General features: G+C 37.2%; 1 protein-coding gene across 1 annotated transcript; it reads right to left on the bottom strand.

Moving 5' to 3' along the window:
* Positions 1 to 270: 270 nt before the first annotated feature.
* Positions 271 to 16,732, bottom strand: LOC124169229 (sorting nexin-3-like). Its single transcript, XM_046547771.1, has 6 exons — positions 16,399 to 16,732; positions 12,572 to 12,661; positions 11,777 to 11,877; positions 9,453 to 9,554; positions 6,639 to 6,803; positions 271 to 1,429 (listed from the first exon to the last, which is right to left on the bottom strand). The coding sequence occupies exons 1-6, from the start codon at positions 16,426 to 16,428 to the stop codon at positions 1,222 to 1,224; spliced, it is 696 nt and encodes a 231-aa protein (XP_046403727.1). The 5' UTR covers positions 16,429 to 16,732; the 3' UTR covers positions 271 to 1,221.
* Between the last annotated feature and the right edge of the window lie 1,453 nt (positions 16,733 to 18,185).

The raw sequence follows: 18,185 nt of genomic DNA, 5'->3' as shown, positions 1-18,185 counted from the left end.
GAAGTAGTGTTATCTTATGAATTTGTACTAACCTAAGTTGGTAATAAATTTCTGGTTCTACATATCCATGCATTGAAAGGGACAAAGAAATATTGCGCTATCTGATATTGAGTCTGGGATGAGCTCTATTCCCACCGATATATACCAACCATTCCATTCCAGCAATGAAACATAGTGTAAAACTTTAGTAGGTCAGAATTTGAAGGAAAAAAAATTCTTTCCCAGGAAGTAGCTTAGGCATTACAATTAAAAATCATAAATATTCCACCATTCTTCACATAAAATAAAATTTTATTTCAATTTGAACAATAATATTTTCAATGTACACTTTTGGTCATTTGTAAAATTATGCTTACTCACAGCCATGTAAGGACGTTGCATTGTTTAGCAGAAGGAACATTATAATATATCACAGTAACACAGCATATTGGCATAAAGTTACATAGCTCACCATCACTTGTACATAAGATGCACCATCAACTCACATAAAAGAATGATGGTAAAATAAATATAGAGTAACTGAGTTCTCGTAAAAAAATACCCTGGTCAACAAAAAATTATTAAAAATCACAAATAAAATTCTATCTTTACCTAATACACCTGCACATAAATTCATTCATAAAATAGAGAACTTCGGGCTAGCATGTTAGAGAAGATAACTCATGCTTAATTACACAAGTTTGTTCCTAGAAAGGTCCTCATTTACCCTAATGCATGCAAAAATCAACATTTTTTTCATGATGCCACAGTAGTATGGCCATAGAAACTCCTCTCTTTATCGCAAATATTAATTTCACAAAATATAATATGTACATAGTATATAGGAGATCCATTAATGACCGTTGTGATATCACGTAACCAACACCCAAAAATTGAATGAGCAAACTGAGATCACTTTCTATTTCCTTTCATCTAACTGAATAAATTACTTTCACTTGTCAACGATCTGCCTATAATATGTAATTGGATCTACCGTAAAATATATCGCGATATTCTTTAATCAGAATCCAAAAAAATATGTAAGAATAAACGGTTATGATATTTCATTTCACCAAACTGAGCTGCATTACCCTCTTGGGCTCGTAAGTATTATTCAAATCCAATTTATTGAGCTCAACCAAACTCTTGAGGTCTTGCAGATAAAAAATTGAATATAAAAAGATACTCCGGGATAGAGAGCATGTTCAAGAATTTAATGATAGTCTTCCCTTCACTCAGAATTCAGGCGCCATCATTGGTCAGCACCACAGATGAACTCTCCAGCGGTGCTTCAGCAGACAAAGTTATGAAACACGGGGACTCGTTGGCCTCAATTGCCTTGAGGGAAGCGGCATCGAGATATACAGGACTGCTTCCATCCTCTGAGCTTCCATAGCCATCATTTGAAAGCAAATTTAGGGCATCCTCTGCGTAGCATGTATTTCTTGCTCTGTTAAGAAATAGGAATTATTGAATCCTATTCATATGAGAATATTCTTTCACTGCATCTTTTTGGCCATTTACTATCCCTGTTTTGTAACAATTTATTGATCAACCAATCATTTCCTTACATTACGCCAACTCCTGGCCATTTGAAAGTACATATATCAATATGAATAGTCTGAGCTATCTTTAGATTAACTTGAAACTCAAATAAAGGTACTTGAGGAACAGGTAAATTATGACTAACCCAAGAAATAAATGTCATTATTCGTCAAAGGTGATAAGGGTCCATTGATATGGTGTTCTGAACACCCTAACGATCCCTTGATGAAAAAAGCTAACTTCACCAAGTGACTTTAAAGTCAATATTTAAAATGAGGCAATTTCATCAAGTGAAATATCACACAATACATTTAAAAAAATTAAAATGTCATTGTCAGAACCGCACCAAACCCAAACAGATGAAGCTACTGACGTTAACGACAGATCAGGATTTCCATGGTGCCTTGATGGTACGCCACACCTATTACCGATAATGTAACTGCTTATAGACGTTGCTTTTAGATACTCTCCAACGATCGCTCCAATGATGGCTTAAAAATGGCCGTTTCACATGATCTTTTTTTTGCGATGACGAGAGGGATGGTAATCCCAACTGTTTTTCTTTCCATTATTTTTTTCCATCACTTGGAACAGCCCTCTTTCCGTTGCTGAAACCATAGCTAGTACCGTCCTTCAGCCAATCAATACGCATGGTCACCGACAGCAACTGTAAAGCCACGCTTGGCATTAAATTGAATGGCAGATGTAAACAGGAGTGGTCTGGCCAGGTTGGATAGTCAGCAATCGCAGAGGGTCCCAAGCTTAGAGGACCCCCACAAAGCTCGCATCTATCATGAAGAGTATATGAAATGTGTCATAAAAAATACTCAGATTACTTGAACCACAGTGTTTTTGTAATAATAAAATTCTACGCCTACATTAGTTGCTTTATTTACAACATATTCATTGTAAAAATACTATATTAAATAATTTAGAAACATAAAGGTGTCAGAAGTTAATAGAAAACCTGATGCTTTTCTGAACGGATGAATCGAAAAGGCTTTTTCAGAGGTCTTTTAGTGCAGTTTCAAGGAAAAAATTCACTAAATAGATAGTAGAACCATAATACATAATTAAATTTTATAAGCAGTGAAGTTCTCACTTTTCATTGTATTTTTTCTGACAAAATTGCTATTTTCATCAACTTTTAACTAGTTATTAAGAGCCATAATAACGTCAATTTCAATTTCCGGGCATGGAATTTCCTTGAATTTTCCCAGGGAGGACCCCCGAGTGAGGAGGGCTCCATCATAAGCCCCAGCTGTGGGCCCCCAATCACATCAGACTGCCCCTGGTTGTAAATATGGAAAGTGACAGAAAAGCCATGGACAAAAGGGACAGTGGGAATGAGCGTGTGATTCAGAAAATGATGTGTAGCTAGGGCCGTCTGGGGTGATTGGGAGCCCTCGATGCTCACCCCCCCCCCCTTTACTAGGGGATTCGGGCTTCCTCCCCTGAAAATTTTTGGAAATTGCATCCTCGGAAATGGATTAGGACGCTATTCTGACTCTTAAAAACCAGAAAAAATTTAATAAAAATAGCAATTTTGCAATAACAAATTCTATGAAAAGTGAGAATTTCACAGACAATACAATCAAATAATGTATTATGGTTATGTTTCTATTAATTAGTGAATTTGTTCCTTGAAACTTTCCCGATATCTAAAAATCCACTATAATAACCTTGTCGAATAACCCTTTCAAAAAAGTATCAGGTTCTCTTTTATATTCTGATACCTTTATTTCAGTATTTTTTATATTATCTTTTTACATTGCATATCGATGACTAAGTTCCAACAACGCATATCTCAAATTCGGCCGGTTTGAGACAGGTATCTTAAACAGATTGTAATAACATTAAAAAATAAAATACAAGCAAAAACAACTCTTTTATTAGTAAATGAATGCTTCTTTTTCAATTTTATGAACTCTTGGTTTTTTTTTCAAGTGTACAAGTAATAAAAAATTATAGTTTTTTTTCTCTCCTGAAAAGTTGGTATTTTTGACATTCGTGTTGTTAGAACTTAGCCATCCATATGTTGTAAATAAATCAAATAATGACAACGAAGAATTTTATAATAGCAATAAAACTTTGGTTCAAGTATTCCGAGTCTTTTTTTATTTCTCATTTCGTATAGGCTTCAAGATAGATGCGAGTGCTGTGGGCACCACTTGAGTTCGGCGCCCTCCGCTATTGCTGACCAGCCAACCTGGCCTGACTGCCCCTGTCAGTACAGGTTTTTTGGTTGAGTTGCCTCTTTTGGTCCCTGATAACCTATCTCTTGAGCTATCATTCTGAGGGATGGAAAAAATGACAATGTGATTCAGGCTTAAAGGCCTGTTTACACGGTACATTAACACGTATGGGTTAATGTCTAAATGTATGAACACGAGAATAAATGCCAAAATGCACCGTGTAACCACCCAACTTGTGCAAATGCATGCAAAGAAATTAGAACGTATTCTAATTAGGTCATGCATTCCTACATGTTCCATTCCGGTCTACAAAAATCATTCATGCAAACAGACATTAACTCGTACATGTTAATGTATCGTGTAAACAGGCCTTAAGAAAGTAACTAATCCACTGCTTATTCCAACACTTTCCACGCGATCATTTTCCAGCAAGGCACCAGGGATGAAATCCTATCTCTTTTTCCATCACTTGGCACGTCCCTTTTTCCGTCAATGAAACCATAGCTTATACCGTCCTACGGCCAATCAGAGCGCAACTGTCATTACCCAGTTAACCCAGTCTGGAATTTGCCGTCAAGAAGATGGCTTGGTGGAGTAATTGGTATCATACCTGATTGGCAATTGATAGAATAAATTTTAGTGAATCCCAGCTAACCCTAATGACTATGATAATTTCACACTTGGTGTAAATATATTTTGCACTAATGAGCGATATTGCATACAAAGTCACTTGTTTCAAACAGTGCTTCAGGATATCAATGGCTAAGTTCTAATAACACGTATCTCAAAATTCGGCCGGTTTAAGACAGGTATCTTAAACAAAGTGTAATGACATTTAAAAAATAAAATTCAAGCAAAAAACAACTCTTTCTTTGCAAATGTATGCTTCTTTTTCAGTTTAATGAATTTTTGGTTTTTAATTTCAGTGTACCATTAAAAATATACATCGTTTCTTTCAGGGGCGCAGCTAGGAATTAAGCCTGGGGGGGTTTAGGTGGAACTATTATGTACTTGGGTTTGTGGGGGTATGGAATATCTACCAGGAGAAGCTGGGAAGAAGGTGGGAGATTAATAAATTGCAGAATTTTAAGATAAATGGTTCAAAATGGTGAGTTTTACATCTTTCTGAGGGATATTTTATTAATCCTTACAATATTCTTTTAGTAATATAAACCCAATTAAGTAAAATGGATTAAACTTAAAAATTTCTCTGAGCTTTGGGGGGGGGGGTAGTTTATCCCCCAAAACCCCCCCTCTCACGGCACCATACACCTTTTTTCCAGAAATGCCGGTGAAAAAATGGGGGTGTGCGGTTTACACGAATCCTCAAATTTGTAATGTAAGCTGCATACCATTGTTTAGCATTGAAACCTTTGCAGGAATTACATTTCTAACATTACTTAACCTTATTAATCATGGAAACATAAATTTATCGATGTAGCAACGAATCACGACTTTCTATATTACACTACACCCAAAAAGAATTAGGAAGTTTTTTTTCCTCACAAGCCAGCCCAAAAATGGAGGTGCATGGGATACATGAGGATGTGGCTTACACAAGAAATACAGTATGTTGTAGTGTGTTGATGTCTGAGAAAGAATAGTCTACGTCAAACTCTGCCTCGGGATTTGTATATTTCACTCTTGAGAACGGCTAAACCTTCCTCTTCCCTTTCCTCTTTGTCGAAAATATCCTAGTTTAACCTTTCCTGTGTAATAACACAGTGGAGACGCTATGTCAGTCATCAATCATCACATGACACTGGTCACTTGTCTCTCGTCAGTGGTCAGTTGCAATGTAGCCATCAGTGAGAGTCGAAGTGCGGGCCATACAGCCCTTGTGACAAAGTGCCTTGCTATTCACCCGTGCCATCACCAGTAGCTACTATCAGAAGCCAGTTACAGCCAACCAATTTTTGTAGAAATGCCATTTTATTTTATTCCATCTGTATATATGTATATATATATTGTTAACTGTAACACTTGTGAAAAATAACTTAAAAATTTTCAATATGAACAGTGTTGTACTTAATCATCTGACAAGGTTGTTGTCACAAAGTTATACTCTGAGCATCAGAGGCGCAGCCAGGAATTAAGACAAGGGGGGTTTTAGGGCAACTAGTACTGGGAGGCCAGGGGGTATGGAATATCCGCCAGGGTAAGAGAGAGGCACGTGGGCTATTCCCCAGAAAAATTCTAAGATAAATGGTTCAAAATGATGAGTTTTACGGCTTTCTGAGGGATAAATTACTTATCCTTACACTTGTCTATGAGCAATATTAAACCAATTAAGTAAAATCGATCAAACTTTTAAAAAATTTCTCTGAGCTCTGAGGGGGGGGGGGGGGGTTTATCTGCCAAAACCCCCCCTCGTTGCACCACTGCTGTGTATCAAACTATACAACAAACTTCTCAAAGGTCCTAAAACTGTGAAGGACAATATTTTGTTTAAATTATAATTGAAAAGGCTGTTACTGGTCAAAATGTATTATTCTGTTGAGGAACACCTCAATGATTTATTTTAGCACTTAGATGTAATTGTGTGCACGAGTTATATCATAGTCATGTTTGTATTTACTCTACTATTGATAGGCGTTATATCTTGTTTATGCAATATGTACTAGATCATTGGGCAAATAACGATATTCTATTCTATTTCTCTCCTTCCCAAGGCAATGGTAACATCTTAAATTATGGCTATTCTAGACTCACAAATTCATTACTTGATGTTTGCTCATTGAATCGATTTGTTGGGATTTTAAATAGTATAAAATTTGGCAAAGACCTTAAAGATTTGTGATTATTCACTTCCTGACAACGAGGGCAAGAACTCAGTTTAACAAACGACCCGCAATGTAATTTAACTTCAGTTAGGTATGATCCGCGGACGTTTTACACACTTTCTTTCTACCAACTCACCTTTCTGGAGAAAAATCACAAGAAGAGATGCCTTGAGCTGCAACTGGAACTATTAAGTCATCCCTTTCACCAAGAAGATTCAAATCAATCATCTGCGTGTTAAGATCACTTTGAAGAAAGAGGTGGACAGCCTTCTCTCCAAGATAACAGGGTACAGCGACCACCCTACAGAGAAAAATGCAAAATGCATCCAGTTATAAATATGATGTAATATTGTTTAGATTACTTCTAAATAATAAAAAAATTACGTATCCATACCATCAACATTTATTTATTTATTATAGTATTCTACCAATTGAGATAGTTTTCCATGGAGAAATAAGTAATCTGGGAGCCTCCCTTTCCTTCCAGCACTGCCTACTTCAATTCACTGTAAGGCCTAATCCCTTTCAATCTATATAAAAATCCAATTCTCTTCCTACCCCTCCCTAGTTTACCTAACATTCTCCCTCCAACACTGTTTTCAACATACCCTCTAAGTACTCGCTCCATCCAAACCTTCCATCTCCTCCATATCTTATCTAAAAGTTGCATCTCCTCACCCACCATGTCCAGCACTTCATAGTTTCTCCTCCTCTCTGTCCATTTCACCCTCTCTATTCTTCTCCATACACAACTCTTGAATGCCTCCAATCTTCTCTCGTCCTCCTTTCTTAGTGTCCACATTTCTGCACTGTAGAGAGCTACACTCCAGATCAAACTCTTTACTAACCTTTTCTTTAAACTCTTACATAACGAACCTCTCAGAAGCTCCTTCCTGTTCATGAATACCTCCTTTGCTAATGCAATTCACTTCCTGACTGTCAACATTACAAGAATTTTTTATATTTAAAATAAAAATGGATAAATTAGGTTTCCCTTTTCGGCAATGCCTGTATGTATTTGGATACCTCAAAATTCATTACAATAGAAATTAAAAATAAAAACAAACTGAGACAGAAATACGAACTATAAATAAATACATGAAAGATAAAAATTTGCTGTTTAGTTTAAACTTGTCGTGCAAACAAAAATACATTTAATATAAATCGTACCATTAACAAAAAACTTCATCTGCATTTTTTTACACTAAAACCCATTTTTTTCTCTTTTCATGAAAGATGGAAAGATATAATACCTTAATTATTATAGTACATTTCAGAAATCCTCACCATGGTGGCACATCAAGAAGAAAGGAGAATTAAACTTAGAATGGAAAATACTTAAACTTTTTTCATAGATACCTGAGCATAGCCAATATTTTTATTAAGATCACCACCTAAGTGTGGAAGATTCTCTACTCATTCCCAAAAGATTTACAATTGTATACAGGCTAACCCTTTCACACCATTTTCACTTAAATTTTATCTTTTAATTAAATACCAGTTTTACCCAACAGTGAATTTCACCATTTGTGATGATGATGTCAGCTAAGAGACAAAACGGGTTGTATTTTAAAATAAAAACATTTTAGTGCAGTAAATAAAACGATACCTCCACAGCAAAAGTGCTCAACAGTCGTCCACCGAATCAAATCCGCTCACAGAGGAGCTCAACAATACCCTAACAACACCGGATATCCATCGGATATTCATTTCAGGTCTGCCATTTCCTATATAGGTCAGCCATATCCGCTTGAAATCAGGATATCTGTCGGTTATCCGACGGATATCCAAAGCCAGATAATCCGAAAGTCGTCCAAATGAGATCTCAGTAGGACATTCTGTTACAAGACTATATGATATTAATTATATATAATTATTATGATTATTACATTCATATTTGCACAATAGAATAGTATTCACGCCTTTCATTAATGGAAACCACAACTGAATGCAAATATCTACATCTACACAATACCCTGCAAGCCGCCTAAAAGGCGTGTTGCAGCTTAAAACAGCAACTGAGGCAGAAACACTTGCTCCACAAAATCATCATTCTAATTTATGGATATTGTACCAATTCTTCGAGTGTAGTTGTGATTTCATAAACTTTTTTGACTAACTTATCAATACTTAATAAGAAGCAACCCTCACCAACTTTACAACTATTCACAGCGTTTCAATTCTTTTGCCAACTTATTTCAAGACTACCCGATCATTTCTTCAGCATCAGCATTATCCATTTCACTTACAAAAACAGCGTTTTGCTATCTGATAAAAATTTTCCTTTCTTACACGGATGGCGATTGGTCGTTTATGTCAAAATAAATGGTATTTCTGGGTAGGCAACTCTCAAGTAATATAGTGAGCCAATAAGTTAAAAAGCCTATGTGAAAATGGGCAACCTTGTCTCACCCACCTAAACGTAATAGTCAAGTAAGAGCACTTTGTACTTTACACACAATTTTTATATTTTGCAACTGGTTTCAACGTGTTCTACATCATTTTAAAGGTAGAAAGCCTTGCCATGCATTCTAGCTAGAAAATGACATAGAATACATCGAAACCGGTGGCAAAATATTAAAATTGTGTGGAAATTACAAAGTGCTTTTACTTTATTCTATCATGCATTACTTCCACGAAGTTAATTCAACCACCATCAACTTCATAACAGTCAACTTTGATTTCCTATAGCCAACATCAGTTGGTTGATATATGAGTTAAAAATAAATTTTCTATCCACCCCATTCATGCCTAACTATGAGAGGAGTATGTTTATTATTATTATGAAGTTCACTCTATCAAAGTATCATACAAGTTAACGAAATAAGTACCAACCTCTTATTGGGTTTCCTTTTACATATCCCTTTTACCCATTGATACTTCTCGGCGATAGAATATGAAACTAAATGCTAATATCACAACTACAAAAGAGTAAAGGGCCTTCACTCACGACTTGACAAATTTCTCCAGCTCAGACCTCCGGCTCTCGAGAAATTCATAGGTGAACCTATTCCAGACAAGCAGCCCTCGAGATGGCAAAGCTGGTGGCTCTCTGAAGGAACAAATAATTCGAATGCACACATTATTATAAGGCTTTGCAAATAAATACACATTTTAAAATGAATTTAAAGTGAGAAGTTGGCCAACCACAAAGTGATTCAACTCTAGGATTGGTTGGTTTTGTTAAGAGCGGTAGAGCTTAACCCGTACAGAGCATGTTAATACCTCCACTGCACAATCGCTCGACAATCACCCACCAAATCAAATCTACTCATCTATGGGCCTGACAATACAAATGCGTTATGCTGGCAGTAGTCTGAGCATAACCACTCTCCTCCAGTTCTCAAGCTTAGGAGGTGAGCGTTTGTGCTCCAGCTATTGCCAGCCTAGCACATGCCTATTGTTGGGCTTCTAGATGATCAGATTTGATTCAGTGGGTTCTTGTGCAGTAGTGATATCAATGTGAATTTTCAAACTATCAAGATATAAAGGCTAGTTCCATTCCCTGGGCTACCTCACAGTCTGAGGATTTTCATTTAGAGGGTATCCCAAGGATTTACCTGAGATTTGAACTCAGTTTTCTTTGATCTGAATAATTATGAAGCCAATTCTTAATGCAAAATACACTAAATACATCAAATTCATTAATAAAATACATCATTAACAAATCTTTGTTTAGCTCCATTTATAAATTTGTTTGGTCACATAAAAAAAATCAGACTGAATATTAAATATTTTTTCAAAGATAGATGGGCAAAGCCAAGATTTATATTAAGCTCAGCACCAAATTGGGAAGATTCTTTACTCACATTCAGAAGATTTAGAATTGCATGTAAGCTAACCCTTTTACCATAGTGTGCAAGATGCTGTAGATCACAAAATTGTTATGACCACTGAGTGAAATCAGAAGGGATATTCCGTGGGCAACCAAATACTTTTCCCATGTGCATGACACATACGCAACTAATTACATTTTTTAATTACTCTCATACTCTCCTTCAAAGTGTAGCTTCAGTCAAGGCCACATACAAAAAATTTTCAGGTGGAAAGGGATAATGATGTTTCCAACGAGAGGGTACATTTTGGAGGGGTTTATTTTGGGTTTGAAACCTCAAGAGCCCTCCAAAACCTATTTTCTCTTTTGCACTGAGAACGTTACGCCCACAGTTATTTTCCACTCCGTAACGGTCATCCTTACGTCACGTTCCCCCACCCTCCGTCCAAGTTAAACCGTCCCTTTCCCCCTTTCCCCCCCCCCCCCTTCTTTACCTCCGTCCGTTAACTCTTCCCCTCCTATTCCGCCCCCCCCTCCATACCTTACGTCCAACCACAATTTTCCCCCTCTCCTCTACCACCCTCTACACCACAACCATTCCCCTCCCCTTCACTCTCCTCTACATATATTTCAGCGGTGTCTATTGTTTTTTCGTCACTCAACCTTGTTGAAGTGAAGCTTTGTCCTCAGTTGCGTTGAGAAGGGAATCTTGGATTCCGAAACCGGTACGCTTTTCCCGTCCAGGTGGCAGTTCCATCGCTCAGTTTTGAGCATATTCTCCCGGAGTTTATACCCACGGAGTAAGTGTTGATTGTGTGATTGTGTGTGTTTCTTAACTTGAGCAACCTTAGCGAGGCCCCCCAAAACCCTCGCGAAGGTTCCTTCATAGTTAAGCGAGTGATTGGTTTCAACGTGAGCAGCCTTAGTGAGGTCCCACAACCCTCGCGAAGGTTTCTACACTGTTGATCGTGTGTTAGTGAAGGGTTTCCGGTTGAGAGGCTGGGGTTGGTCACTGCTGCGAATTTTCCCGTTCCAGCATACCACACAGTGTTTTGTTTATACCTGTGACGAGGTCCCTTGTTACGGCCATTGGAGTGTTTCTTTCCTCATTTGACCTTGAGGCCGTAGAGCTCAACTTTTTATCTATCTCAAGAGCCCTTCCACTTGCTATTGCTTTGGGTGTTATTATCAACTCCCTAATATCCAAAAATTATACCAAGAAATGCACAATAACACAAGAGACTTAAGGACTAAAATTTACTGTACCCTGTTCTGTAATTTTTGATTACTTCACATTTAGATAGAAATCAAAATGGCGACACAAAAAGAAATGCATTGTCATAACTACAAGGTAGATAAAAAACAAAGCCAATAAGAAATTTATAGTCAGTAATAAGGTTCAAATAAACATTGAATTTTAGAAGGCAGAATAGCCAAGTCTCCTTGGGAATACAAAAGTTTGGATTGGCAAACTAATGCAGAGGATTACATGAAACTACCTTTCAGGATGATGCCTATGGAGCACCCTTCTCAGCCATTTAAATTCACTGAAACGCCTCCTGACCTCAGAATACTGAAGAGAAAATGCTGGATGATTTGTCTGTAAACATAAATAAATTCAAATTGAATGACATTCTCAAATGAATATGCACATTAACTTACAACTTTCAATAGGAATCTATGAGAAATAACTCATAGTAATATTAAAAGGTGCTAAGTTACCATAACTGAAATAGGCTGCAATTAATACTTTTTGCACTGTGGGTCTTATATGTGTGTTGGCCCGGCAGCCTTTGCTTTTTGCACGTTGCACGAGTTAGTAAGAATATAGTAAATTTTACTGCTATTTTAAAAATGATATAGAACTGATTAGGAGTAAAACAAAATGTGATTATTGTAATAATACTTAAATCTATCCTGAAAACAATGGGCTCAGAAGAAATTGCAACATAAGTGCAGCAGTAGCCATTATCCCATTCAGAGTGGTGCAAAGGTAATTAGCCAGCCCTATTGCCACTCAGGAATCATACATTAAGCCTCAACGATAGGAATGATTTTCTACCTCTTTTGCATACATATTATTCTACAAAACTAGGATCATTTTGTCTAAAAGGACCAACAAGAGATTATTTAACCAAAGAATTCAAATAAATTTAAACAATGGATTCTGATAGCAGAAGATTTGATGTTATTAATCCTGTAAGTTATACTGTAGGCAACCACTTAAATGTATTCACCATATGAGTGAGAGAGTGGAAGCCTGGAGATGAAAGATCGATAAATATTCCACTTGCCTTAATTTGTATATTAAATGTCGTATGACTGGAATGATAGGGGGAACTGAAGCTCACCGGATCCACAACACGCACATTTAGTTCATAAGGCTGAAAAAAAAGTAAAAGAATCAGTATTGTGTTGGTGAAGGCACATGAGCGCCTGAAAACATATCAGTCTTTTTCAATTTTTTGGGAAAATAAGCCTTCAGGAACTGATTTTAAGCAATTCAAACACACAAAAAAGTAATTAATGAATACGTTCACAAAAAAGTATTTTTACAGTAGAAAGAGTAGTCACTCAATAAAATTGTTCAATTTAATACACTGCTGAGGAAATTACCCAGATGAAATTCCAAGAAGAATTATTATTATCCCTATTAATTTAGTCCAAGAGAAGAAACCTTTTTCAATATGGAAGATTCTTAAGGAAATATCAACTCCAAAAATTATAAGCCAAAAATGCTCAAACAGCTCAAAGTAATTTGCTTTACTCTATTACTATAATTTCATGCCTTAAATTCTAGTACAACTTGTACTAATATATTCAAGGACAAGAACATCAAATAATAAAAGGGGTCAGATTAGACCCCTTACTATCTTTCTAGGGTGTAAAAAAGTTACATTCTTCAAGCCTTAAACTCATCTGTAGGAGGGTAGTAAAAAAATTGGTATCACAATATGAAGAATTTTAAATTGACCACATTTCTAAGTTCAAATTCAATGTGAATATTTTTGACAATCTCAAAAAAAATTCCTCATAATGCACGGTGCCCCTGGGAGAGGAAGTGGCCTCCCTTATCAGAATGTTTTAGATTTACATACCTTTGGATTAGAGAGGGATGATCTATAATATACCATGCAAACAAACCGTATGGCTGAAAAACTTACTAATGAAAGGTTTATTCCTTGGGGTGCAAATAGGAATTTTAATAGGACCACAGAAAAGGTAGATAAATGGCTGTATTGGTAGATAAGGTATAATAAATAAGAACATAAGGAATTGAATAATGCCATTGAACTGCTCAAAAACTGGCTGCAAATACAATTTCATATCGTTGAAAAAACACAACCGCATCTACTACTGAAAACCCTTGCTATTGTAGTTGCCATATCTCCGCGATCAAAATGACATCGCTTTGTCGTGATCGACACGATCAAGGAGGGAGATTCGAGTGGCTGCGTCTCCCGGAATCGGGTTTAGGGCACCAAAGAATTGAAATCCACACGAATCAGGTCTCAGAGAAGTTTAATGACTGAGGTTGGTGATGATTTTACAAATGTAACTGCGATGGGCAGGCACACCCCGTCGCTCTCGTGTCTACCCATAGACTGCCCCGAATTCCCGCGCTCGTGTTGTTAGGGCACAGGTCAACACCTCCAAGACCAGGGGAAGGGTGGCTTCACTCGACCCACCCTAGGAAATGAGCAACTCATCTTCGTCAGCGAGACAATGACCATATGTGCAAAAAATTTAGACGTTTATGACTGGTGGAGGAGACGCTGGCCCCAAAGGCCTCGACGACCGATGACCCAAACTTATGAGCGGGAACCCTTGCCTTCGACAAATTTGGTAACGAGACGACAGTACTGTGCTCAAAGGATCGTCTCGCAATCTTGGGACAAAGACATACAATGCACATTGGAAATATCTGACCCTTCGTCATACACATTACAAAAAATAAATACACAATATAACACACATTCATTACAGCTTAAATACTTATACTCCATTATGATGACAAAGAATTTCTCTCAAGCATATCCTTCCTGGGATTAAAATAAATGAAATACTCGTCACCGCATGATCAAAATGAAGACTACAAAATATACTGCCGAGACAAAGCCCCAAACCCAGGCCCTCTGGGTAGGAGTCAACAATGCTAACCTTAATAACAACTAACGCATCTGTTAGGGGATGCGACATTATGGAATTATATAAGGCTTGTTAAAAGTACCACATGAAAATTAATTAATTACAGCCAAACTAAGGCCCATTCAATGGCACCACTACCACTTCAGATATGTGTTTGCCATTCCGAATGCCATTAAAAATATGATATTGTAAAAGGCGGAGCAAGGTACAAAGTCTCCCCTTGTGAGTATGTAATGGTAAGAAGATTGCTCACAAAAAAAATTTTACCTTTCAAATGACCTGCAGATATGATATCTACAGATGCACTTAGCTAAAGATAAGAAAAAAATTGTACACACAAGCTGGAAATTTCATTCTGTTGATAGTGGGGTTGAAAAACCTGAGATATTCTATAGAAAGAGAACTTTTTTTATCAGGACATGCATTGTTTAACCTCCCATTCTTCTATTCTACTCCAATGCTTTATAGGTTTCAGAACTTAGCAATATAGACATTTGAAAGTTCAACATCCAAGATGGGTTTCAGTCCAGAAGCTTATTGAGCGGCACTATGCTCTAAAATACTCAAATGTTGACTTCCATAGTGGTTTTTATTAAGAAAAGAAACTTCTACATGGGAAATTGTCATCGAAATATCACTTAATATCACTATTTGAATCGTGCCTTTCCAAAACGCTGATAGTGCCAAGATTAAAATTTTACAGGAAGAAGAGAAAACATATTTTTCAAAGAAAAAATTTATTATTAAGTACGTGAATAACTCATTAAATTATATTTGAAGTAGGAATTATACGTGTTTTATTATGAAATTTAATATTTTCCAATCTTGGCAATTACAACGTTTGGAAATACACGATTCAGTCAACTAATAAATATAATTTTACTGCACTTATAATTATTTTAATAATTACATTACACTAATATAACGACCTCCATCTCCATCAACTCCTGGAAAAATTCCACAATTTTCAAAAATATTCCTATATCAGTTTCGACTCAAGTTTTATAGCTTATATTCGCCGCAAATTTCTTAGAAAACCAACCCACTAATATTTTAAATCCATCATTATTCAATTTTTATTTTTGTACACGCTTAACTTTTCGACGCTAACCCGCATCACACTAAAACTGCCAAAATCATAATAACATATGAAAGTAAAAATAGCGATATGACGTATAGAGCAGGGGCGCCGACTTATAAAAAATATTGGGGGGGCCCATATTGGGGTCTTGCCCCGGAGAAGACCGTGCCCCGGAGAGAGGTTAAATTCAAAGTGTGTATCAGCACCGTAACACTATCATAATTCACATCACTTGTTTTCAGTTAACCTGCTTACTACCTTATAATTATTGTTATAACACATTGTTGAATGTATTTTAAAAGGTAACTATCGTCAAACATGGGAAATAAAAAACACCAATATATTTTTGTGATTTCACAAAGCATAATATAACTTAATTATTATCTTGAATTTTTGAGGGGGCTCGGGCCCCCTCAGGCCCCATGGAGTTGGCGCCACTGGTATAGAGTCTGATTTGGTTTTTGGCATCGGAAAAGTTTGAACCGTAAGTCGTTAAGAGAAGTTTTCGTCACTGCCAATCTCACGCTACTCGTTCAAATTCGCGCCATTCAAACTTTGCCCAAAAACGGGTGAACATCGAATTTGCGCCACAACTTCAAAAAATTAGGTCACCCGCGATCTCACGTGAGTGAGGATAAACATTGACGGAACAGAGATCACACTGACATTACTGCACAGAGAAAATCAATACGCACAGCGAGCACTCGATACACAGGAAAAAGGTGACTAGCTCCATGGTTACCTTATCGCTAACGAGGTTCCATTTGCGAGGAAAACAACACATTCCTCACTTCTGCTACTAATACGTAGATTTAAAGAAATTCTAAATATAGTAGCATTTGGGATTGAAATAGAAGCCTCGCTGTGAAACAAATAGATTGCTATACACACCTTCCAAGAATCTTCGTCGTCTGCACCCATTTTGGCCGTAGAACTTCCTTCGATCGACCCCGAGAAATATCAACTAAAGGCGTCTGCTGCGTAGCGCAGCGAGTCTTATCTCCGTGGCCACGGAAGAGGGGCTGAATAATTCCAGAATTTGTGGACCGGGGTAAACAGATAGTAGATGAAGGAAAAGGGGTACCTAAAAAGACATCACGCCAGATTCGTGCTAGACATTGCCAACCATACGGCCAGCTTCAGCGACACAGAAGTTAGTCTCCTGCGCGACACTTTCACACACGTGCGATTAGTTTACTGCCGCGATCTTGACATCTCTGCGCATTTGAAGAGAGCCATGCGCGCGCTGATGGCCTTGGATAAATAACTTCCCCTTCGACTCGGTCTTTCCCCGTCAGCATGGAGGGGTTTCCCCTCTGTCCATTCTAACCTTCCCCCTCTCTTTCCACCAAGCCGCTCGCTTATCAAGGGATTGCTCATCACAGCAAGCGACTCAGCAAGTCAAGTGCCTATCGAGAGTTCATGGGCGTACCCAACGAGGACTTTTTTATACGGTTTATACGAAAGATTTTTAATACGGTTATCATTAAGTTCGTTTTATTTTGTGCATTACGGAGCCTCAATAATGTAATTTAATATTAATAACTTACATATAAAAAAATAAAATATTTTCTACAGTAATTATTGTATTTTGTTTTTTATCTCAAATATGAGAAGACCTGTCCGACATCCCCACCCCCCCGAAAAATATCCTGGATCTGCCCATCCGTCAATTTTGCTAAGTTGAGGCTCACAGGATGAAGCGGTAGCAGTTAAGCAAATGTTTTTTTTTTTACCAATTTCACCTTCATTTTGTGCAGACATTTTTCAGCACCTGATATTGTGTTTCGATCATGTATATATAATTAAATCTTGTTTTGAAGGTATTCTAAGCTTTGTTATGCACTTATAATTCGCATGTCTTGAAAAAGCCTTTCATTTTTAGTTTTTAAATTTAGCCATGAAATTTCGAAGCCTTGTGATCGTAAGCTGACATTATTTTTTTTTTTTTTTTTTTTTTTTAAACACCGATGGGAGAGGGTGGGAACTACTACCCTCAACTCATAATGGATACTTCCACTGTCTCGAGTCTGACTTTGTGGTATGTAATTATCATTGTGATTAATAAGAATGACTTCGTTTTTCCGCAAATATTAATTACAAGCATGGGCGTACCCTGCTATCCTGCTCCTAGAAGCAAAATCTCAAATGTCTTTAAGGAAAATATTATTTTTTCAAGCAAATAATTTTAAAAACTAATATAGAGCTATTACAGTTTCCTTAAAATGTTGATTTCATTCACCCTTTCCATGCTTAAATCTTGACTATAACTTGAACAACCATGGCTTACCTCCCCTCCCCTAGTTTTTATCCTGGGTACGCCCTTGCCAGAGTTAACCTCGCTGAGAGGCGTACACATGCAGGGGAAGACGTAGGGGTTGCCTTCCCCTCCCCCCGGAAATTAATAAAAAATATGTACCCTTGTCTGAAAAAGTTTAATGAATGAAAAATTCCCGAGGTCATGGGCGCAGCGTGAAGTGGTACTCCGATCTATGTATATTAATGGATTCGTTACCAACAACAACAGCATCATTTTACACGGCGGTCTACGTGGGGTTTTGCCGGTTTCCCTCACGTCTCGGACCAATGTCGGACCAATAGCCATCCCGGAGGAAAAGAGTTCCAGCACTTTTGACTTTTACCATATCTGCTACAAAGTATAAATAATTAATAACAAT

The sequence above is a fragment of the Ischnura elegans genome, chromosome 12 (assembly GCF_921293095.1).
Source record: "Ischnura elegans chromosome 12, ioIscEleg1.1, whole genome shotgun sequence".
Lineage (NCBI taxonomy): Eukaryota > Metazoa > Arthropoda > Insecta > Odonata > Coenagrionidae > Ischnura > Ischnura elegans.
Note: the sequence above shows the minus strand (reverse complement) of the source record. Positions and strands in the feature narration are given on the sequence as shown.